At 40.4% G+C, this 22,327-nt stretch overlaps 1 protein-coding gene across 1 annotated transcript in view; it reads right to left on the minus strand.

Moving 5' to 3' along the window:
• NOX3 (NADPH oxidase 3) overlaps nucleotides 1-21,300 on the minus strand; it is a 46,855-nt gene extending 25,555 nt beyond the window's left edge. Inside the window, exons 1-7 of the mRNA XM_060258989.1 lie at nucleotides 21,220-21,300; nucleotides 20,731-20,826; nucleotides 20,019-20,129; nucleotides 18,057-18,141; nucleotides 6,634-6,779; nucleotides 5,015-5,196; nucleotides 4,561-4,690 (exon numbers count right to left, since the gene is read on the minus strand). Coding sequence (XP_060114972.1) covers nucleotides 4,561-4,690; nucleotides 5,015-5,196; nucleotides 6,634-6,779; nucleotides 18,057-18,141; nucleotides 20,019-20,129; nucleotides 20,731-20,826; nucleotides 21,220-21,264 — 795 coding nt within the window. The 5' untranslated portion in view covers nucleotides 21,265-21,300. The remainder of the gene's footprint in view (nucleotides 1-4,560; nucleotides 4,691-5,014; nucleotides 5,197-6,633; nucleotides 6,780-18,056; nucleotides 18,142-20,018; nucleotides 20,130-20,730; nucleotides 20,827-21,219) is intronic.
• Between the last annotated feature and the right edge of the window lie 1,027 nt (nucleotides 21,301-22,327).

Here is a 22,327-nt window from a genome sequence, read left to right on the forward strand (position 1 = left end):
TTAGTCTTGAAACAGTTGATCATTTAATTTGAAAACACTAGCTAATAGTGTTGGACTACATTCTGGATATGGGCTAAAATCTACATGCAAATCTTATCCAGCAAGGGCAGCTATGTACACAGCTCTAGTTGCTGCATTTTAAGCCCTTCTCACAGTGCTATCAAAGTTACACCTAAAATCATTGAAGTCAATAGGTTTAGAGGTATGTAACTGTGGTTAGGATTGTACTGTCAGCATTTTTTTTGAACTCATTGTCCCAATCCAGCAAGAGGATCTACAGCAGTGAGAATCTCTTCTGGGGCTCACACTTGCTGACTCATGATATCTTTACTCTCAATAAAACTGTAACTCTTCTTTGTTAGTGACAGAATACAGAAGACAGGAGTTTGCAGCACTTCAGATTATGGGTGGGGAGAGTGATAGGTCACTTACAGCCTATTGCTTGGGATTTGTAGCATCAGTGCATATAATAGTGACACAACCCATTTCACACATCACTGTGAATGCATGTACATCTTGCATATATGTATGTGCATCAGTTTGTAAGAAAGAGCCAATGTACATTTACTTTACAAATGAAACCAGGGATTAGAACCGGGATGAATCTGGGGTTTCATTCACATGTTCAGCTGTGCATGCATTCAATGTAACATGTTAATTGCTCAGTACATGTATAAAGAGAAATCAAGTGTCCCCTGTACAATCTGATCAGAAAAGTGCTTGTTGCTCAATAGAAATGGCACCATTAAACCGTGAGCCCCTCTAAAGGACTACACTGCCTTGAATCTACATTCTTCCACATAGCAAGATTGCTGATCATAGAGCTAAAAATGAAAAGAAAGCACAAGTTTTGATGGGCTAGAGCCCACTTTGTTAGATGCATAAACCTATATTTTGTCTGTGGAAACATTCACTTAGGCTTATGAAGGCATAGTGGTGCTTGGTGTAAAATGTCACTGATGAAAAGTAGATCATTGGCCTAATTACTTGCTAAAGAAAAGGAAAAGCAAAGGGCTTTCTTTTTTCTGTTTGTATTGCACAGACATAAAAACCCTGGTGAGGAATTTTTAAACTATTTGATATCGTCTTTGAGAATTCAGCTGAGGCTTTCAAATATGTTCCTTTGATCCTTTAGCAAGCAGCTGTATCTTTAAAGTGTCCTTTTGTTGGAAATGAATAGTCTTTGATGGCCTGTTGAGTGACCAAGCTTCTTTCCTTGTATTCAGGATGCTTGCCTTTTGCCAAGGTGATGAAATCATTAATATTGGCATTAAATGTTCTTGAATGAGTTGAAGATAGGGACTGGGGATACAGGCTTTTGTACAATGATGACAGATTAGCATCATTAGTAGGGAAGCCTGGTAAAATCTGTGAGGCTCTTTCCTATACATGAAGACTGCATTGTATGCTCAAAACAAAACAAAACTCTGTGAATTCTGTGCTTTACTCAGTTCCTTGGCTAGCTTGCTGATTTTCCATTTGATTATCAAAAAAGCAAAAGCTAGGTGCTTTCGAAAGGAATGTGGATCTACTTAGCCATGAACCCACCTGGATGACCTTGGCCTCATCATTCAGTCTCAGCCTAACTACTTCACAGGGCTGTTGTGATGAGACCATGACGAAAGAGGGAAAGAAGAACCATGCACATTGCCTTGAGTGAGAAAGGGTGAGATAAAAATGTGATGGGTACTTTGAACTCAATGTTTTGACTGTCTTGGTTTCCTGTTTTTGGCATTGTTTAAGTGACACTGAGGTCATTGGCTTTTATTTATATTATGGTCCCACATATCTGCCTTAATTGTTTGGTAATGGGTGTTCTTTACTGAAACAAATAAATTCCTTGGCTATTTGTTTGGCTATTTGTTTGTTGCATCTGGTTTCATAAATATCACAGTTTTTGTATGTTGTAGACTAGTTGGTTTGTGTAAGACAACTGAATGAAGTTTTTCATACAATGGCTGCAAATATTAAAGTCTTTGACCATGGTCATTTTTTCTCAGAAAGCCCAGAAGGGACTGCTTGCTGGAAGGGGTTAGAATACTTCTCCAACTCTTAGCTAATAGGCAAGGAAAAGGGAACCTTTCAGAAGTTAGGGAAGTGGGCTTCCCTAAAGGAAAGGTTGTGGAGATACCTCCACTCAGATGGAGGTGAAGGAAGGCTATAGGAAAGAGTTCCTGGAGGATGCTAAAGAACTCCCATTGGAAGCTTGGAGGTTAAAGCTGGAAGGGTGATTAGAGGAGAATCTGAGGCCATATTTTAAACAGGAGCTGACTAGCCTCAAGATTCAGATCTATCTTGAATTTGCAGGGATCTCTGTTAGGGGCTATAAATCTAGATCAGATATCTGGACTGCATTTATAATTTATAGGCAATGTGAGCAGTTTAATCTAAGGAGAGCATAGGACAGGTTTTTTGGTATTAGCAAGATGCTAACTCTTCAACTCATGGGACAGGTTCGAAGGCATATTGGGACAAGAAGAAGAAGAAGAGATTGGCTTTACAGCCCTCCCTTCACTTGGAGTCTCAGAGTGGCTTACAATCTCATTTCCCTTACCCACAACAGACACCCTGTGAGGTATGTGGGGCTGAGAGAACTCTGACAGAAACTACTCTTGAGGGAACAGCTCTGACAGAGTTATGACTGACCCAGGGTCACTCCAGCAGTTGCACATGGAGGAGTGGAGACTCAAACCCAGTTCTCCAAGATAAAGTTCTCTGTTCCCAGTTCTCTGCACACTTAACCACTACATCAAACTGGTTCTCATCACAGTGATGAGGAGGAAGCAAAAAAGTTACTAATCACTATAGTACCATGGATACTATAGTATTCTTCTGGGTGTGTAAGAAGAACTGACCAGTTGCTGTTATGCTCATTAATATCAGTATATGGGAATAAGAAGTAAATAAGAAGCATTTACATTTCTGCACTGTATTGTTTTATTTTGTGAGGCATTTGTACCTTAGATGCATTCAACGACTTCTTTGTAGAGATTTGTAGAGATGCATTCAACGACTTCTTAATATGCAGGCAGAGTAGTTTTAAATAATAGTTTCACATGGGAACTAATCTAGGTCAGCCACTAACATCTTTGCAAATTATTGACTTTTTTTCCTCTAACATTGTGTTTTTATTCCTGTCCCCTTTCTCTTCATTGCAGATGTTTTATGAGTAGCAGCCTAAAAATATTTAATCTTAAATGTAAGAGTATTATCAGTAAAGCTTGTGACAGAGTAGACATGATTGTTACTTAATTATTCCCTGTGGGTTTACAATGTTGCTAGAAGAACGCCATAGCTTCCATCTGATAGACTTTTAACTTGTGCTTTTCTCCTCATTTCTTTTAGAAATTTCCCCTGCATCATTTTTTTGTTCTTTGCACCATGCAACTAGGCAGGGTTCCCCCCCCCCCCGAACTAAAAGCCTAATGGTAACATATAATGGAATTCTCTGATGGCTCAGAAGGCATGACTGGTAGGGATGTGGCACGCTCCCCTGCAAACAGGTTCATCAGGCAAACATGCCCTATTCAACAGGTGTGATCTCATTGAGCTAAGCCTAGGATCTGGATGGTCTGCAGCAGACTGAGTCAAACAGCTCTCACACTTCTTTGCAGATGTGCAGTAGCTGTGGCAGTGGGATTTCATTTCCTTGTGGTGCCTTGCAGTCCTTGCCTTGCAGGTGCTTTGGCATCTGCACAATATGTGAAACTGATTCTCCACCAGGGTCATGAATGGTCAGGTCATCAAATATCATGGGAGGGGGTAAGCCATAAGCCTATGTGAAAATGCACATGCATGGAATAATTTAGGAAGACAAAGAGGTAAAGCAATGCTAATAAAGGGTTTGTTTGTAATCTCTGACTGATTTGTGAACTAGTTATACAGCCCCGTGGCGCAGAGTGGTAAACTGCAGTACTGCAGTCCAAGCTCTGCTCATGACCTGAGTTCAATCCCGGTGGAAACTGGGTTCAAGTAGCTGGCTCATGGTTGACACAGCCTTCCATCCTTCCGAGGTCAGTAAAATGAGTACTCAGCTTGCTGGGGGGGGTGGGAGTGTAGATGACTGGGGAAGGCAATGGCAAACCACCCCATAAAAAGTCTGCAATGAAAATGTTGTGATGCAACATCACCCCAGAGTCGGAAACAACTGGTGCTTGCACAGGGGACTACCTTTACCTTTTTACCTTTATACAGCTGACTGGCCAGTGGCATCCAGTGAAATGGGTGGGAGCTAGAGCTCTCCTCAGGCTGTGTGAGAATGTACATGTGAAAAACACAGCTGACTGCACTGTTCTGTATTTTTCACATATGTGAACAGTAACTTGACAGACTCAAACTGCTCATCAGCAGCCAAATAAAGAACAAAAATTGGCATCCTGTTTGCAACTGAAAAACATAATAGGAACTGAAACGATGTGTGTTCAGTAATCACTAATGAATGGAAATAATCACTATCAAATGGCAAAGCCATTGTGGCCCATGATCTTGGCTTTATGTAGAGCCTTGCAATCCAGAGCAGTTGGAACAATGAATGACTCATGATGCAAGTATTATCCTTACCGCAGGGTCATTTCCAGAAAACTGTGGCATAGGACACTGAGCTGCTGTCTCCCACTCTGAATAATGATCTTTACAATATGTGACATTGTGCAGCAACAGGCTCTGAGGAGTCTGGCCACGGATGAACCATCTAAACAGAAAAAAAACCAAATACACAAACCTACATTTGAGTCAACAATGCTTACTCAGTTTTGTTTTCATTACTGTCAAAAAGTATCTCCAGGAATCATGAAAATTTGGCTCCAGTCACTCTCAAAGCCTTAACATTTTACCAATATACAGATGGAATATTGAGAAACTATAGATCTGTTTCAGGTGAGCACACAGAAGACAGCAGCAGCCTTGCCTTCCTGCCAGCCTTTTTCTATGTCACCCTCTGGATCAAGTGTACCCCCTCATAATACTATGGATTTCAGAAATAAAATCATGCCATGAGATACATAGGGATACTCACCCCATACCATGGAGAACCAAGCCAATAAATAAAACAATGAATAAGTGATGAGTGTACCAAAACACTTCATAGAATGATCTGGTAATGGTATCTGTGGATGAGGTCATTATCAGAATTAAAGACACGGTGATCAGGAGACCAGTCATTCCAGCAGTTGTTGTTAATATATCAGAAATTGTGTTCTAAAAAGAATACAGTGTTTTTTTCAGGAAGGCTGAATTAATGTTGCAGTTTCACCATAAAAACTAATGCATGAAACAAAAATTTAAAAATGAGATACACTGTGAAATTAATTTTAAAAACACTTCTGTTTCCCACTTAGGTTTGTGCCAGAAATTTGTGAAATTATTAGCTGCAATTTGTTTGCTTCTGTGAAATGAAGAGAGGAAATTATACAATCTTAGCATTGCCTGTTTTGCTACATGGGAGTGTTCCTAAAGAGAAGAAATTATTACAGCAAGAGTTGATGAAGCAGAAAGCTAATGATCAAAACAGCAACGAATAATCTTGCTGTGCAGAATCTGCAAACCCATCTCTGGGTGTTTTTTCTTGGTAAATAGAATCGCCCCCCCCCCCCAGGAGCCCCAGACTGGAACTGTGGCTATGATGTGCATGTGCACAAGGAAGAGTATATTAAATTTCCACCCCCCCAACCCCCCCCCTCCCTATTTCCCCAAAGTCATATCCCACCACACAGAACTGCTATTTGCCTGTTGAGGTAAGCACACAGACAACTGTGAATAGCAGCTTCAGGGGGCTGTTTGAGGTAAGGATAATGGTGTAGGGGGAAAGGGTTAACTACATTCCCCATAAGCTGTGCATAAGACCTGAATGGGGAACTCCCATAACAGCTCATTTTCAATCAAGAAATATACTGGAGACCCATTCATAGATATCCTAGCAATTAATCTCACTTGGCCTTTTATAGCACCAGGAATGAGTTTGTTGTTAAGGGACATGTTCACAATGCCACATTGCTTCTCTTTTAGAATAAGACATGGTATATCACTAAGGATTTTCTGTTCTGGCTTGCCCACATTCCTCTTCCTTTTCATGGCTTTATCTGATCCCTCCCTGTATCATTTGTTTTCTCTCTTTTTCTGAAAGGAAATGTTTTCTTCAGAGATTTTAAGGTAGGTACTAGTCTTGCTATCTGATCTTCTCTTTACCTTACAAATTCCTGCCTAGATATTGTTGCAGAATCTAATATATAAAAACAATCCCAGAGCACATTTTAGAGCTCCACAACCACTGTCAAAAGTTGAACTTCAAGATCTCCTTTTCTTTAAAATTGTCACCGTATTGTGTATCACATTTTTCTTAAAGAATCGAGTTTTGGGAGCCGGGATGCATGCATGTGCATGAACAGTAAGCTAATGCTATGGGGGGAAATGGAGAGCCCTGATGGCAACACATGCTTCTCAATTTTACATTATTGCACAATGAGCCACCCACATGTCCCCATTATGCAAAAATCCCATGCTTTTCACTGAACTTCTGCATCAGGCTCAGCTGCTCTTTTCTTGACAATTTGACATCAGCATGTAATGTGTGTGGAAGGGAGGGGGGGGGTAGGTCTGATAAGAAACACCAACTAACCAATATAAATGTCAACTTACTGTGTCATGGTTCCTGATAGGATTCAAGTAGCTTTCATTGGCTCTCTTACCAATGCCAGACAGTTTGTTGTTCAATTCTCCGGCTTGTTTTGAATGGCTAAGGTGATATCGCTCTATGTTGACCAAATGTGCAATGATATGAATGGCTATAAAGAAATAGTTGCACAAAATGAAAATTATGACATGATACTGGAAATAGACAGAACTTTCCTTCTCTTGAAATCCACTCCCTGCTTGCCCTTAGTTTCTCTCACTCTTGCTGTTTCTGCTTCTGCCTGTCTTACCAGCCAGGTCTTACCTTCTTTCTGCCCACACACATTTCTTGCCCATTCTTCCTTCCCTCCTTGCATGTGTATTTGAGCTTTGATTTTTTATTGTATTGATGATGTATTTTTGTTTAATTTTAATGTCTTTTAACACTTATTTTTATTATGTATGTTTTTATTGTGTAGGTGGCCCTGATGAGTGCGTAAAGGCTAGATATAAATTCTGTAAATAAACAAATACCTGCCTGTCCTTTGCTTTCTCCCCTTCTCCTATCCTTTTGCCTGGTCGCTGTACTGCTCTTTTCCCCTGGGGCTTTGCAGTAACCTTAGCTTTTTTGATCCACATAGGCAGGGAACCTTATGATTAATATATATATTAATGATAATTAATGATAATTTATATATATATATATATATATATATATATATAAATATATATGTATATGAATTGGTTTATGTGGCAATATGAAATGAATTCATTTATAACATGAAATTAGTATGATAGTCCTAATTTAATTTATTTTTTGTGCTCACATGTAATTTTTAGTTTTCCACTTTCTACTGTTGTTCTGGCAGGTTTATGTATGCATGTGTATATATAGCTGAATCATGCCACAGAAGATAGAATTGATAGAAATACAAAATTGTGCTAAGAATAAATCCAGATGGAAGTTCTAGGGTGGAGAAAACAATCTGAACTCTAGCAAAAAACCCAAAACATTGGGGAATTAAAAATCCCCAAGCAATAGAAACAACAGTTATAGCATTCAGGAAAGAATGCCTACTGAACTCTCAATGGCTTTTGGAAGTTGCTAGGCGACAATAGCATCAAGCCTTCAAAGTCTTGGTTTCTGTAAAGCAAAACTGTGAGGGGGATCAGGAGTGTACTGAGAGGCCAAAAAAGCCCTGGAAAATGTCCCACCCACCCCTGTCCACAGTTGTGTCACCTGAAGGAGGAAAACTGGTTGTTAAGAGGTTTCTGTTTGAAATTCAATTTCTATGACTCAAACAGTTTGATGGATCGGTGGATCAAAAGAGATTAAGAGAGCCTTTTGTATGAAAACAAAATCATAAGTTTATTACCACAGGGATGGGGGAAATGGGATGGAAAACAACAAGCCACTAAGAGCTACATCTCAACACAATGAGAGACACATGGCTAAAGGTCGACTTCCTCCTTCTTCTTGATCTTTGCCTGCCTGGACAAAGAAGTCACTTGACTAACTGACCAATTAACACAGATAAGCAAACAGTCTTTCCGCAGGCTTTCTTTCTACTGGCAGGGAGCCAAGTTCTTCCTGGGTCAGGCAGACGATAGGGAAACAGGTAAACAGTATTAACTCTATAATGACTGGAACTTAGAATATTGCAGATTCCAACAGTGGTGACTCCTGGAAACTCACTACCCACACAACTTGGCCCATCCCAGTGGTGCCCCCTGTGGAACTGGGCCTGGCCACTGAACAGCCAGACAGTGGGAAAGATAAGGGTAGATTGGTTGTTGGATGGTAAGGAGAGAAGGAAGCAGGTCCAATGACCATGGCCACCATGTAACTGAACCTGGTCTGGGGTCCAGCAATACAGCCATTGGCTCTGGCCCTGCTTTGTCAGCCATCACACAGCTTGGTTAAACTTCTCCCAATGAGTGGCTGCCAGGGGTAGTGAAGGAGGGAAATCTGAAGACAGGGGGCAGATAAAGATCAGTTTCCTGGTGGATAGGAAGGACAAAGGGAAGCAGGGAAAGAGACAGGGGAAATGAGATGCACCCTGCTTGTGTGAAAGGTCCCCACTTGTGTGTTTGTGTATGTGTGCTGATTTATTGACACACAAATAATTGAAAAATGAACACTTATAGGATAAATCTCATGCTATGAAAGATAAAATTTCATGGAATCACATCTTCAGTTCACAGAAATTAAAACTGAAATTGAAATAGCAGTTGTGGGGCTAGACCTTTAGGGATCAGAAGTTTTAAATAATCCAATACACAATGTGAAAGGAATCATAAAGGGATCATCCTGTTTTTCACTGTATTATTCTCTTCTTCTTCCACTAACTCCCTTTCCATATGCAGAGCTGTTCATGTGCCTAGGGGTCGATTGTGTCCTCATAGCTTCTATACATTACTGTAAAGGTAAATATAAATTTGAGTGAAACTTAGAATCTGAGCAAGCACCCAGAACACAAAACCTCATATTTATTTTGATGTATAACTAGAGCTCCCTGCATTACCTTTCTTCCTTGACTTCAGCGGGGAGCAAAGGAATGTGCACATAAAGTGTCCCTTCTATCGCCATGAATGAGTCAGCCTTTGAGTGTGATAAGTTCCATGCATATTAATGGTAGTACCCCTTGCTCTTGAAATCTGCCTATCATGTGTTCTGAGTTATGGAAAAGAAAAATCCTGATGGATTACATGATTATGTGTAAGGTGTTTACATCCATACTACTTTCTTGCATACTAATCTTTATTTTCTATCTAGCTCATCACTGGGTTCTTTTATTGGGCGGGAGGGGGGACACACAAATGAGCTGTAATTACAGGTTATTATCAACCTGTGCAGTGAGCAAAGAAAGAAGAAAGTTAACCCAGCTATGTTTGATTAATCTATTTTCTTTCAGTGAAGCATATACAGCACTTATTGAATTAGTACACATACTAATTCATGAGAAGAAAAAAACCTTCTGTCTTTCAGCATGCTTATTTGGGTTAATAGGTGTGTTGAAGTTTTAGCTGCCCTGTAATTAATTGCTTTAGTATTCCCATTACAATCAATCAACATATGTGTACAGCAATGTATATTGCTGAATCAAGTACTGACATCTAACTAAAACCACTCAATAGTGAGCAAAGGTTGTTGGGTAGATCCAAAGATTGTGTTCTGCTAGCATATGGCACTTTTGCCAGTGGGCTGGCACTTTCCTGTATTCCTGATGCAGCACACTGAGCTCCCTAAAATGTTGCTCCTGAGAAAAAGGGAATCATAAGGGACTGAAAAGGGTGTGAAGTGAGGGTCTGCATTGGAGGTAGAAAGTGCTGCCACACCATAGCTGACTTATGTGATCCCATAGAGTTTTCAGAGCGAAAGATGAACAGAAATGGTTTGATATTGCCTGCCTCTGCATAGCACCCCTGCACTTTCTTGGTGATTTCACATCTAAGTACTAACCCAAGCTGACCCTGCTTAGCTTCCGAGATCTGATGACCAGGGTTTGTTTTTTTGTAGCAGGAACTCCTTTGCATATTAGGCCACACACCGCTGATGTAGGCAATCCTCCAAGAGTTTACAGGGCTCTTAGTACAGGGCCTACTGTAATCTCCAGGAGGATTGGCTACATCAGGGGTGTATGGCCCAATATGCAAATAAGTTCCTGCTACCAAAAAAGCCCTGCTGATGGACCTGGGCCATCCAAGTAATGACAGGGGAAAATTGTTAGGAGAGGGAAATTGTAAAAAATCACCAACACTTTCTGATGGTAGGTAACTCTTTCTCCTAAGATCCAAGCCACCACATTTTGCATATAGTCTTAGTTTGGTTTCATACTCTAGATTAGGGCTAATGGTTAATGTTTCAATCTACAAGCTGAATTGTGGGTCAAAGCAATAGTGCCTGGGAAGGGAAATTTGCACGAAAAAAGGAAGAGATGAGGACATGGAAAAAGTCATGATCTCCTGGCCTTGATTCTTATCAGTAGGTAACATTGTCTCTGTACTGACCCAAGATGAAACAGATTTCCTTGGTATGTTTTAAAGATTTCCTTGGTATAATCTCTAACCCCACCCAACATGCCACCAATGTGTATTTCTGGAATAATTTTAAGTAGCTCTACTGTTTCATCCAGCTTCTAAATATAGTTAGTATTTTGGCATGCTGGTGCAGGCGGAGTTTACAAATTGAATCTTTGATTTTAATAAAATTAAGACTGCAATCCTATGTATTTTTACCTTAGAATAAATCCCAGTGAACACAATAGGATTTACTTCGAAGTAAGCAAGCATATAGTTTATAAGATTGCATTCGTGAAGATTTCCATCAGATTTTTTTAACTGAAAGGACTGCACTGTGATGCACCTGTAAGTGGTCAATATAAAAACTAAACCCAGCAGAATTAATGGATTTGTATTCCTGGAATAATATGCTAATTTCAAGACAAATGTGTGCATTCTTCAGGAGTCCGTTCTTAGGATAAAAGTAAACTGATAAATTGTTGGGTGTGATAGATAAGCAATCATCACAGAACATTGTAAAACTCATACTCATCTGAGGTTTTTACTAATACAAAGAACAAAAGTTCAGCTGACTCATCCTAATGGGAATAATGCCACATTGGAGTTCTTCCTCACTGAAGGCAGTGTCAATTTGCTGTGGTGTCATAGCATGACGACAATCATGCAGATGCTTAAGCTCAGCATTCCTTTCATATGCTGTGCATTGTTGTCACCTTTTCCTGTTCTATCCAGCCTTGTGGCATTTAGCATCAGTGTGAGCTTGTGGCATGATCTGTTGTTTTTTTTGGTCTAGCATCATTGTGTTACAGTATACCATAGAGTATGCATCTCAAGGTGGCCATTTTTTGTAGAGGAATTGATCTGACTTCAGCTTTCCATCTCCTCCCCCCTCCCTGCAGCATCTATCTAGGAAAAGTACAGTCTTTCTCCACAGTGTGGACCAAAGCAGGAGGGAAGCAGCCTCAGCAGGGTATAATGACACAGAGTCCACCCTGCAAAGCAGCCATTTTCTCCAGGGGAAATGATCTCTGCCATCTGGAGAGCAGTTACAATTCTGAGTGATCTTCAGGCCAGGTAAAGCGCGGGGCTATCCTGATTCTTCTTTAAAAACTGCCTGTGATTGTGTCAAGAAGGCTACTAGAACTTCGATGCTGGATAAAGGGTTTAATGCCCAACAACATCCTACCCAGCAGCCTGAACGCTTGTCCTGTGCATTTCAGTTCTCTACTCTTTCATACTCCATTCAAAGGATTTTTTAAAAATACTGGTTTTTAGTTAAGGACATTCCAGGTTGTAGTTTATTCCCCAAAATCAGGTACAGAAGGACAAAAAACATTATTAGGCCCAATGTCACCAAAATGGGACCACGTACGGACCAAAATGGAGAGCACCATAAATGCGGAACGTGTTCTGCTTGCACCCTCTGTCTGAAACTCAAAGAATTTGTTCATTCCTCAACTGGCTTTAGGGTCACTCTTAAAGATACGACAACATGTTCCATTAAATTATGTATTTATGGCATTCTTTGCCCATGCTCTAAACCTAAATCTCGTATTAAAAATGCAGTGGCAGATGCACCACTCATTGAACATTTTCGAGCATTTCAACATGATGCTGACTCTTTAAAAAAATTTGTATTGGAAAAATTTCCCATCTGGCTTCATGGAAAAACCGATCCCGATAAATGGCTCCTAAGACAGGAAATGTGATGGCTCTTCAAACTCAAGACTCTGGTACATAATGATTGGGATCTGTCGTGTTTCCTTTAAATGTTTTGTGGAGTTGACTCATTGTGCTAGGATGTCTGTCACTTTAGTACACGAGGTCAGGAGCTTGGGAGTGCTGCTGGAGTCTTCCTTGACAATGGAGACCCAGATAGCAGCCACTGCCAAATCTGCCTTCTTCCCTCTTAGGCGGGCGAGGCAGTTGGCCCCCTTCCTGGAACGCCGTGACCTGGCAACAGTGATCCATGCAACGGTCACTACTGTAACGCCCTCTACATGGGGCTACCCCTGTACTGAACTCAGAAACTGCAGCTAGTGCAGAATGCAGCGGCCAGACTGCTAGTGGGACTACTTTGGTGGGAACACGTGCGGCCTAGGCTGCAGGAATTGCACTGGCTGCTAATTGTCTACCGAGTTCGTTACAAGGTGCTGGTTATCACCTTTAAAGCCCTATATGGCCGAGGATTTGCCTACCTTAGGGACCGCCTCTCTCCATATGTTCCCCAGAAAGCACTGTGTTCCAGCTCACAAAATCTTTTGGAAATCCCTGGGCCCAAGGAGGCCAAATCAAAAACAACTAGGGAGCAGGCCTTCTCTATAAAGACACCCCAATGGTGGAATCAGCTACCTGAAGAGGTGCGGACCCTACGGGATCTTAATCAGTACCATAGGGCTTGCAAAACCTCCCTCTTCCAACTAGCCTTTTAAGATGAATCATCATCAAGCCATCTTGTATATACTGCGACTGTAGCACCTTTATATTGTTTTTAGACTAATGATTTTAATGTTAACTTATATATTGTATAATTTATATTGCTTTGTTTATTGATTGTATTACTTGTTTTATTGTTATACCATGATATTTTATATCATGCCTTGTAAGCTGCCCTGAGCCTGCTTCGGCGGGGAGGGTGGGGTATAAATAAAAACATTATAATTACTTTGACTGCGTTTGGATGACACCTGCATGTATTTATCAGCGTATGATCTGTTTAGTGCTTACTTTGTTGCTAAGAATTCTGAAGCTCTGCTCTATTGTAAAATGTATGATGGTTTTCGAAAGGTATGTAATGCTGTATTTTAACATTTTAAAGTTGTTGTGGTTGTTTCTTATACGTTTTTGTGCAGCTCGTAGAAGCTTGTTAGTGAAACAGGGGATCAAGTACGGCCCTGTTGAGTTTCTTGTGCCCTGCTGCACTGAATTATTTCATCTAAAAATCCATGAAGACATCTTGGAGCACTGGACTTCTTAGAAGAACCTACTTTTGCCACGACTTGAACTACTCCTCTCATCTTCTCGGTGTTAATTTGCTCATTAAGAGACTTGAGTGTGAACGTGGTCTTTGTCTATTTCATGATTAGTTTCACTTTATATGATTTGTTTCTATTTTCTGGGTATTTATAAACATTTGTATCATTTATATAATTTTTTGAGGCTGGTTTTTCACGGAGGCTTGTACCTTGTTTCTCTCCTGGAGATTGGCAACAGTGGTTCCTCAGGAGGAAATGGCTGGTTTGGTTTAGAGTCCATGGCATTGTCCCACCCCCTCCAGGCTTCCCCCCCCTCATATCTCCAGGAATTTGCTAACCTGGAGTTGGCAAGCCTATCTCCTTCCCAGCCAACCATCAACCTACCTTGATTTGCCCCTCTGACTTTAGCTTTCCATCTCCTCCCCCCCCCCCACCACCCTGGAGCCTCTACCCAGGAAAAGGATAGTCTTTCTCCACAGTGGGGACCAAAGCAGCTTACATCATCCTCCCCTCCCGCTTTTGATCTGCACAACAACCCTATGAAGTAGGTTAGGCTGAAAGTCTGTGCCCGGTTCGAAATCACTCAGTTAGTTCCTACAGCAGGATCCTGGGTCTGGCAGACCCTGCTCTGAAGCACTAACTGCTATGCCACACTGGCTGTCATAGGGGGGCTACTGATAAACAGTAGCAAGCAGCCAGGCCTAGTTAAATCATACCAGCCAGGCATCATCAAGTCACCCAGGAGTGCTGCCAGGCCTAGGATAGCCAACTTCCAGGTGGAGCCTGAAGACCTCCTGCTATCACAACTGAACTCTAGACAACAGATCTCTCTCCCCCTGGAGGAAATAACTTCTGGAGAGTGGACTCTATGGCATTATATTCAGTTGAGGCTTCCCCTCCCCAGGCTCTTAGACTCCACCACAAAATCTCTAGGAATTTCCCAATCTGGAGCTGGCAACCCTAGTCAGAACTGGCCCCAATGAGTTGATCCTCAAAGGCCAAAATAGGCCTGGAAAGGCCTCCCCCCTGCTTATTACTGACAGAACCAAGCTTGGAATATTATGGTTGCCTAGCAACAGCCACTGAGGGAAAATGGAGCACCTGGTGAGATGGGCCAATAGGATGTGAAAGCACCTCCCCCACGCCTATTCCATGTCTGTCCTGAGGCTGGAGAGGGATTGCTTTCCATGGAGATTGAGCAACATGCAACTCAGCCAATGGGAGGGTAGGTGAGTCATCAACAAGACAGCTTGCCTTTTATATCTGTAGGATTCCTTAGGCATTCAAACTCACCCATGTGACTAGAAATGCATTATAAGGAATACTACAAATGTTTTGAGGGACACCTTATCACTTCATCCCCACCCCCTCAATCTTAATTATATTGTAAATGTGAATAAAATGTTATCTTTTGAACCTCCAAAGAGTCTTTGGGAATGGTTATGGATACATCTATATTGAACACTTATTTAAGCAGATTTAAGAGAAAATTTTGTGAGATCTATGTATTGCTGTACAGCTTACAGACTATTTAATGTATATGATGGATACCAGATTTATGTCAGAGATATTACTCAAGACAGTTAAATTTATTACACATCCTTTGGAGTTGCTCTAAAATAGAACCTTTTCAGCATCAAGTCTTTTCTATATTTTATAATTAACAGGCAATGAATGACCATTTGATCCTTTGGTTGCTTTGTTACGTTACATTAAAGACTGCATATTTGCCTCAGACAGAGAGCTTATCATGAGCTTGTTAACTGCTGAGAGACAATATGTAACATTTTGTTGGAAATCCTCTATAGCCCCTGGTATGAATGACTGGATTATGAGAATATGGAGAACTGCTCTCATCACTAAAATGACACATCAAAACAGAAGATTTAATCAGAAGATTTAAAGGCTGATATATTTACAGAAAGGTTAACTTTGTAATTAGTGTTCTTTTAGCATTTTCCCCTTTTCCTTTTTCTTACTAGCAATAACATTTAAAAACTATTTTAAAAGGGGAAAAATCACTTTCTTATATTTCTTGATTTCTTAATTGCCAGTCCTATGGCCCATGAAACCAAGTGGATATTCTGAACCTCCTTCTTTCAGAAGGAGGACCAAATTTCAGGTATGGGTCTCTCTCTCTCTCTCTCTCTCTCTCTTCATATCTCCAGGAAAGGAAGTGCCTAAGGGCAAAATTGCCAAATGCTTTATGTCTTAACTTCATCACTTGAATTGAAATTGAATTGAATTGAATTATAAAGGTGGAGGTATTCCCATGTTATCTGCTTATTTCATAGGCTTGCATTTAAAGTTCACTGTGTTTAACTTTCTTTAGATTAAATTAGATGCAATTTTATTCTCTTTTGTTAATATCTGTTTTATTATTTACCCTTTGGGATGGGGCATACCAAAAAAATCTGAAGAAACAACAAAACAAGCTACTCAGTAGCAATGCTCAAGTCAGCAATACTGTGCATTTTCCTAGAAGGTTTTCCTTAAAGAAAGCAAGTAATGAACATTTTACAGCATGCTTATGTACTATTAGGAATGTCCAGTTGCTGCAGAATAATCAATCTGTGCAAGCATCAGATGTGCTTTACAATGGAACACGGGAAGGAACAGGTACTAAACAAGAATGCAGGGTAAGTACTCTAAACTAGTTCTGCAGGAAGCTGATATTGCAAATGTAAATCTGAAGAAGTGAGCAGTGACTCACAAAAGCTCATCTCTGCCACAAAGGTTGTTAGTCTTTAAGATGCTACTGGGTGACTCGCTGTACTCTGCTCTGGTAAGACCTCACCTGGAGTATTGCGTTCAGTTTTGGGCACCACATTTTAAGAAGGATATAGACAAGCGGGTCCAGAGGAGGGTGATGAAGATGGTGAGGGGTCTGGAGACCAAGTCCTATGAGGAAAGGTTGAAGGAGCTGGGCATGTTTAGCCTGGAGAGGAGGCAGCTGAGAGGTGATATGATCACCATCTTCAAGTACTTGAAGGGCTGTCATATAGAGGATGGAATTATTTTCTGTGGCCCCGGAAGGTAGGACCAGAACCAATGGGTTGAAATTAAATCAAAAGACTTTCCGGCTCAACATTAGGAAGAACTTCCTAATCGTTAGAGCGATTCCTCAGTGGAACAGGCTTCCTCGGGAGGTGGTGGGCTCTCCTTCCTTGGAGGTTTTTAAACAGAGATGAAGCTCCTGTGAATTTGGGGTAGGTATTTGTGGGTTTCTTGCATTGTGTAGGGGATTGGACTGGATGGCTCTGGAGGTCCCTTCCAACTTTATGATTCTATGATTCTTGCTCTTTTCCACTGTCACAGATGGACTAACATTGCTACCCATCTTGATCTATCTTCCAAAATTACTTGCATGTGTAATAAAATGGGTTAAAAACTTTGATTTTGACATACATATTGAAAAAGGAACATATGTGGACAAAAGGTTTGAAATTTACTTTAAACTCTAATTTTACAGAGAACTTTTATAAGATGCTGTATCATTGGTATATGTTGCCAGACAAATTGTCTAGAATGTGTAAGGGTACTTCTAATTCATGTTGGAAATATAATCATCACAAGGGGTCATTTTATCATAGTCGACTTGTAAGAAAAGATTCTGGAGACAAATAGAATTGAAACCAGAGTCCGTTATGTTAGGACTAAATAGAAATAAGTTGGAAAGAAGCCATGGAACATTATTTTTATATATGACCATGGCAGCAAGAATATTATAGGCACAGAAATTAAAGTGTCCAACAATACCTACAAAAGAGGAATGGTTGGAGAAGATGCTGGACCTTGCAGCAATGGCTAAACATTATGTTGTTAAGGGAAAAGACCATTAATTAATTTATTACAGAATGAAAACCCCCTACAGACTTTCTGCAGTAAAAATGATAATGACTTGATTTGTGGTTTCTTCTTCATTTAGAACAAGGAAAAGTTTTGTGATCAAACATAGGCTGTATTCAGACTGGCAGCTTGCAGAGGCAGACTCTCTGCTTAAAAAAAAAGTAATCAAAGTTTGAGGCATCCTGCCATGAGCAGATGGTCGCCAAGAGTGGCACAGGCTGTGTGTGCCCCGGAGGAACGGTCGCACTACTTGTGCATTCACAGGGTGCTTCTGTGGTGCACCCTGGCCATTCAGATGGCCCAGAAATGTGCCAGGGAAAAGCTCCAAATGATTTGTCACTGGGAAGTACCCAGTGGCTTTTTGAAGCAGCAGAGAGGTGTCAGGAGGCAAGGTAAGGGTGGGGCCCAGATGTGTACATGTAAACATGCCATTTTAATCTGAGTGTGGGGGATGGCTGTGTCGGCCCAACTCACCCCTCTGAATGCTGTCTTATATTTGTTGTAGCAAAAATCTTTTTTATTTTATGTATTTCTCCCTCTTTTTTTGTCCCTTTTCTCTCCTTTTCTTATCAATAAAAAATAGAAATCTGAAAAAAAACTTACTTGCATTTACAGCTATTCCATAAGCCACAGTCTTGTGAAATGTGATATTTTTGTCAAGTTGCCTCCTCAAAACTCCTCTGTAACACTTAACAAAAATAAAAATGTATTTAAAAATCAAATTCATGGCTCTACTGATTCATGAACACTTTTAACTAAGATATATTGTATTGGGGGAAGATTTTGCAAAAACTCAGCAATCTCCTAACAATGCTTATGTAACTGACTAGTGGGCATATCTACACTACAACAGTCACCACAGTTTTCCACAAGGAAAGAAGAGTTTTGAGAGGGTGCTAAAAATGTTTGTCTTACAGTGTGCAGCTTCCCTGTATTCTGAGGTTCCTTGATTCCAGAGATTCCAGATAAAAAGGACTGAGACTGGTTTAAAGGTGTGGTGGTTTAAATAATCTCACAAGAACCTGAAGAAGGCATCCATGGCTGTAACCCATCACTTGACAGAAGCCAATCAAGTCTCAATAAGATTTTAGAGACTACATTTGTTGTGAATGTGGACTGAATTATCATGACTTTATAACGCAGGTCCTAATAAAGTTATAATTTGATGATTTTACACTATTTCTTTTGCGTGGTAAATATATTTTGTGAATATTCTGTTCTGTGGTGAAAGTTAAGAACATAAAAGGAACACTGCCTGATCAGATGAAACAACTGTCTACTCTCCATTTCCTACAGAAGCTGAACAGTGGGAGCCCACAGAAATCTAACAGCCAGACAAGAAGATGAAGGCCCTATTGTAGCTAGGGTTGCCAATCCCAAGGTGGGGGCAGGTGATCTCCCAGTTTGGAGGCTCTCCCCTCACTTCAGGGTCACCAGAAAGCAGAGGGGGAGAGAGAAAAATGTCTGCTGGGCACTCCATTACTCTCTATGGTGACCGATTCCTATAGGTTATAATGGAGAATTGATCTATGGGTATCCGGGGCTCTGGAGTGGCTGTTTTCTGAGGTAGAGGCACCAAATTTGCAGCATAGCATCTGGTGCTTCCCCTCAAAATACCCTCCAAGTTTATAAAAGATTGGACCAAGGGGTTCAATTCTATAATCCCCAAAAGAAGGTGCCCCTATCCTTCATTATTTCCAATGGAGGGAAGGCATATAAAAGGTGTACAGCACCTTTAAATGATATGGCCAGAACTCCCTTTGGAGTTCAGTTATGCTTGTCATACCCTTGCTCCTGGTGCCACTCCAATGTTTCCTGGCTCCACCCCAAAGTCCCCAGATATTTCTTCAATTGGACTTGGCAACACTATTTGCAGCCTCTAGTAACAGGTATGCAGTGACAGACTGCCTCTGAAAATGGAAGTTCCCTTTTGCCTCCAAGGTTAAAAGCTAATATTGAAATACCTATGTTGTGTGAAGAAATACCTTCTTTGCCTGTTATGAATTCACTGCTGATCAAATTCATTAATTGAACCCTTGTTCCTGTATTGTGGTAGAAAAAGGGGGGCGGGGATCCTCGCTATCTGCTTTCTCTATATGATCTGTGATTTTTCACATCACTATTATGTCCCCCTTTAGACTTTTCCCCCTAGTTTGAAAATTCCAGATGTCTTTCTTCATAGTGGTATCAACCCTTGATAACTTTACTTGTTCTAGGTTTATTACATCCAGTACTTACATCAAAGTTATCCCTTAGCTAGCTACTCTTCCTTTTCCTGTTAGTTGATAATAATGATTGACTTTATTTCCTAGCTTTTCATTAATGAAAGACCATGGTATGAACTGATTGTCTGAAAAGTATGATTTAGAAATAGTATAATATTTGCAACTCTAGTCACCTTATGAAATATCCTCCCCCCCCACAATGACAGAATGCTGGGCACTAAGTCTAAAAATTAATTCCTATCATTGTGCATTTCTATCACACTGATCTGGAATCCGAATGTGGTATGAATAACATTGATAGTTAAAATGTAACAGTTGTACAACAGAGGGTAGTACTCACAAAGCTTGTTCCTCTGAGGAATGAAATAAGGTTCCTACTGACTGGTAACAGGATTAGCAAGAAGTTAAAGTTGAGGCATGTGGCAGAAGCTCTTGCCCAAGCAAGTGTGGACTGTACACAGAATGGTAATATTATTACACATTTGAAAAGAACCCATTCATATTTTAGTACATTGCACGCGCACACACACACACACACAATATCACAGCCTTGTCTTGATCCTAAGGCTTGCAATGCCAACAAATGTGAAGATTACCAAATGGAATACCAGTTCAGAGCCAGAAATCAGTGGCAGGAATGCCTTACAGTAAGTGATTATGGATTGGTGAGAAGTATTTCACTTTAGATCCTTTGGCCTCCCCCCCCCCTCCAATGCACAGTCTTTTAAAAAATACATACACACAGCACCTGGAAGTAGGATCTCAAGGATGGGATACAGAATACTCTATTGACACAAAAATAAACCTCATTATGTGAAAATAATTTGTGAGCAATTACATAGTTAGGCAAATTTAGTTAAATGAGTTGCAATTTGCAGAGGACTACAAAAACAGAGTAGCAGAGCGTAATGCAGCTTGGGTGGTCTTTTAGCCTGACCCTATTCATGTTTATTTATAAAAATGTTCAATGAGACATACTTCCAAATAAGTGTACCTAGGATTGCAACTGAATGGAGAGCTGCAGAAAAGCCATTCAACAACCTTCTACTTACACCCAGCATAACCCGTGTATAGAGATAAGCATCATCATCTTCATACCAGTTGAATGTGTCAATAAAGAGGTATAGATTCATTCCCAGCCACAAGAACTATACAAGAAAAAGATTCAGTGACAATTTCAGTAATTTCTGTCAATATTGCACTTATCCCTGCAGGACAAAAAGTTCATTACTAACATTCTGAAAAACAAATAAAGATTGATCCTATCTTTGTTGAAAATACAAAGATTGCTATACTTCTCACAAATACACTCCTACATACCGTATGTATGTATGTATGTATGTATGTATGTATGTATGTATGTATGTATGTATGTATGTATGTCTCTATATTTCTATCATCAAGGAAGTACATCCTGGCTTCTCAGTATGTTTTTGATTGAGTATTGTCTGAAACTATCACAGAACTAAATAGAGAAACTGGAGATTTCCTACAAAATATCAGAAAACAAATGAGTAGTTCATTGTAAAATAGATACTTACAAATAAAATAACTGATAGACTTTCATTCAAAATCCAGTACATCATCTTGATTTTGTCTGTCCTGTACTAGCTATAATTCACCAATTGAGATCTCTGGATCTTCTGCTTGCTTTTTAATCAACTCTAAGGAGCAGCAGCCTTTGAAGATTCTAATTATGGACTTCCCATCAAGTGGCTGTGTGTGTGTGGGGGGGGGGGATAGTTTATGATGTGAAAAACTAAGAGCCTGTTCTGTCCATTTTTTTTGACTAAATGAAAGGTTGTTCTTATAAATTAGTCTCATTGTCCTTTCCCTTCTTAATCATCCACACAATTTCAACAACAGCTTAAAATATTCCACATTTTTCTCTGTACAAAGATGGAAGTATGTGTACAACAATCTGGGCAATATCCAGAGGACTAGCTACAGCTTTTAATAGCATTCCATGATTTCTGAGCCTCTTTTACCTTGCAGTTCCCTGTGCAGTCTTTCAAAAAGTCACTCAAGGAAGCAGTGAAGAGATTGTGATGCACAAGAATCTGCAGCTACTGTGGAAAAACCAGAGTGTACAGGTGCCTGTGCAGAAGCCTTTGAGTACATGCATTAGGTTCTTTGGATCCGGTTATTCAGGGTCATCTTGTAGAAAAAAAGGTGCAGGAGCTTACTTAGCATATCTCATTTGTATATGCCCTGGGGATTGTGTGCAATGGGGCAGGGAATCTCATTCCTGGGAGATTCTCAACCTGCTGGCCCACAATGGGCCAGCGGGGGGGACTTCCCCCTGCACCACTGGCGCGATGATGTCACCCGGAAGTTACATAATCAAAATGGCGGCACCTGTGTGGGGCCGCTCTAGGCATTTCCAGGAAAACTCTATGGTTTCTCTGGATGCTCTAGTCATTTGGAAGGTAAAACTCTATGGTACAGCTGACATCTTTTGTGAATGGCAATCTAGAGTTCAAAATAGGAGAACCAGACATATAGCTGCTTCAAACAAACAAACAACTGGACAGTGATAGTTTCACTCTCCCTGGAAGAATTAATGGTTCAAACCAGATTGGCTTACATGATACACTCATGGTTTGTCTGTATTTATCCACATCTGCTTCCTCAAGGCCAAAGCAGCTT

Source organism: Heteronotia binoei, chromosome 1 (assembly GCF_032191835.1).
Source record: "Heteronotia binoei isolate CCM8104 ecotype False Entrance Well chromosome 1, APGP_CSIRO_Hbin_v1, whole genome shotgun sequence".
NCBI lineage: Eukaryota > Metazoa > Chordata > Lepidosauria > Squamata > Gekkonidae > Heteronotia > Heteronotia binoei.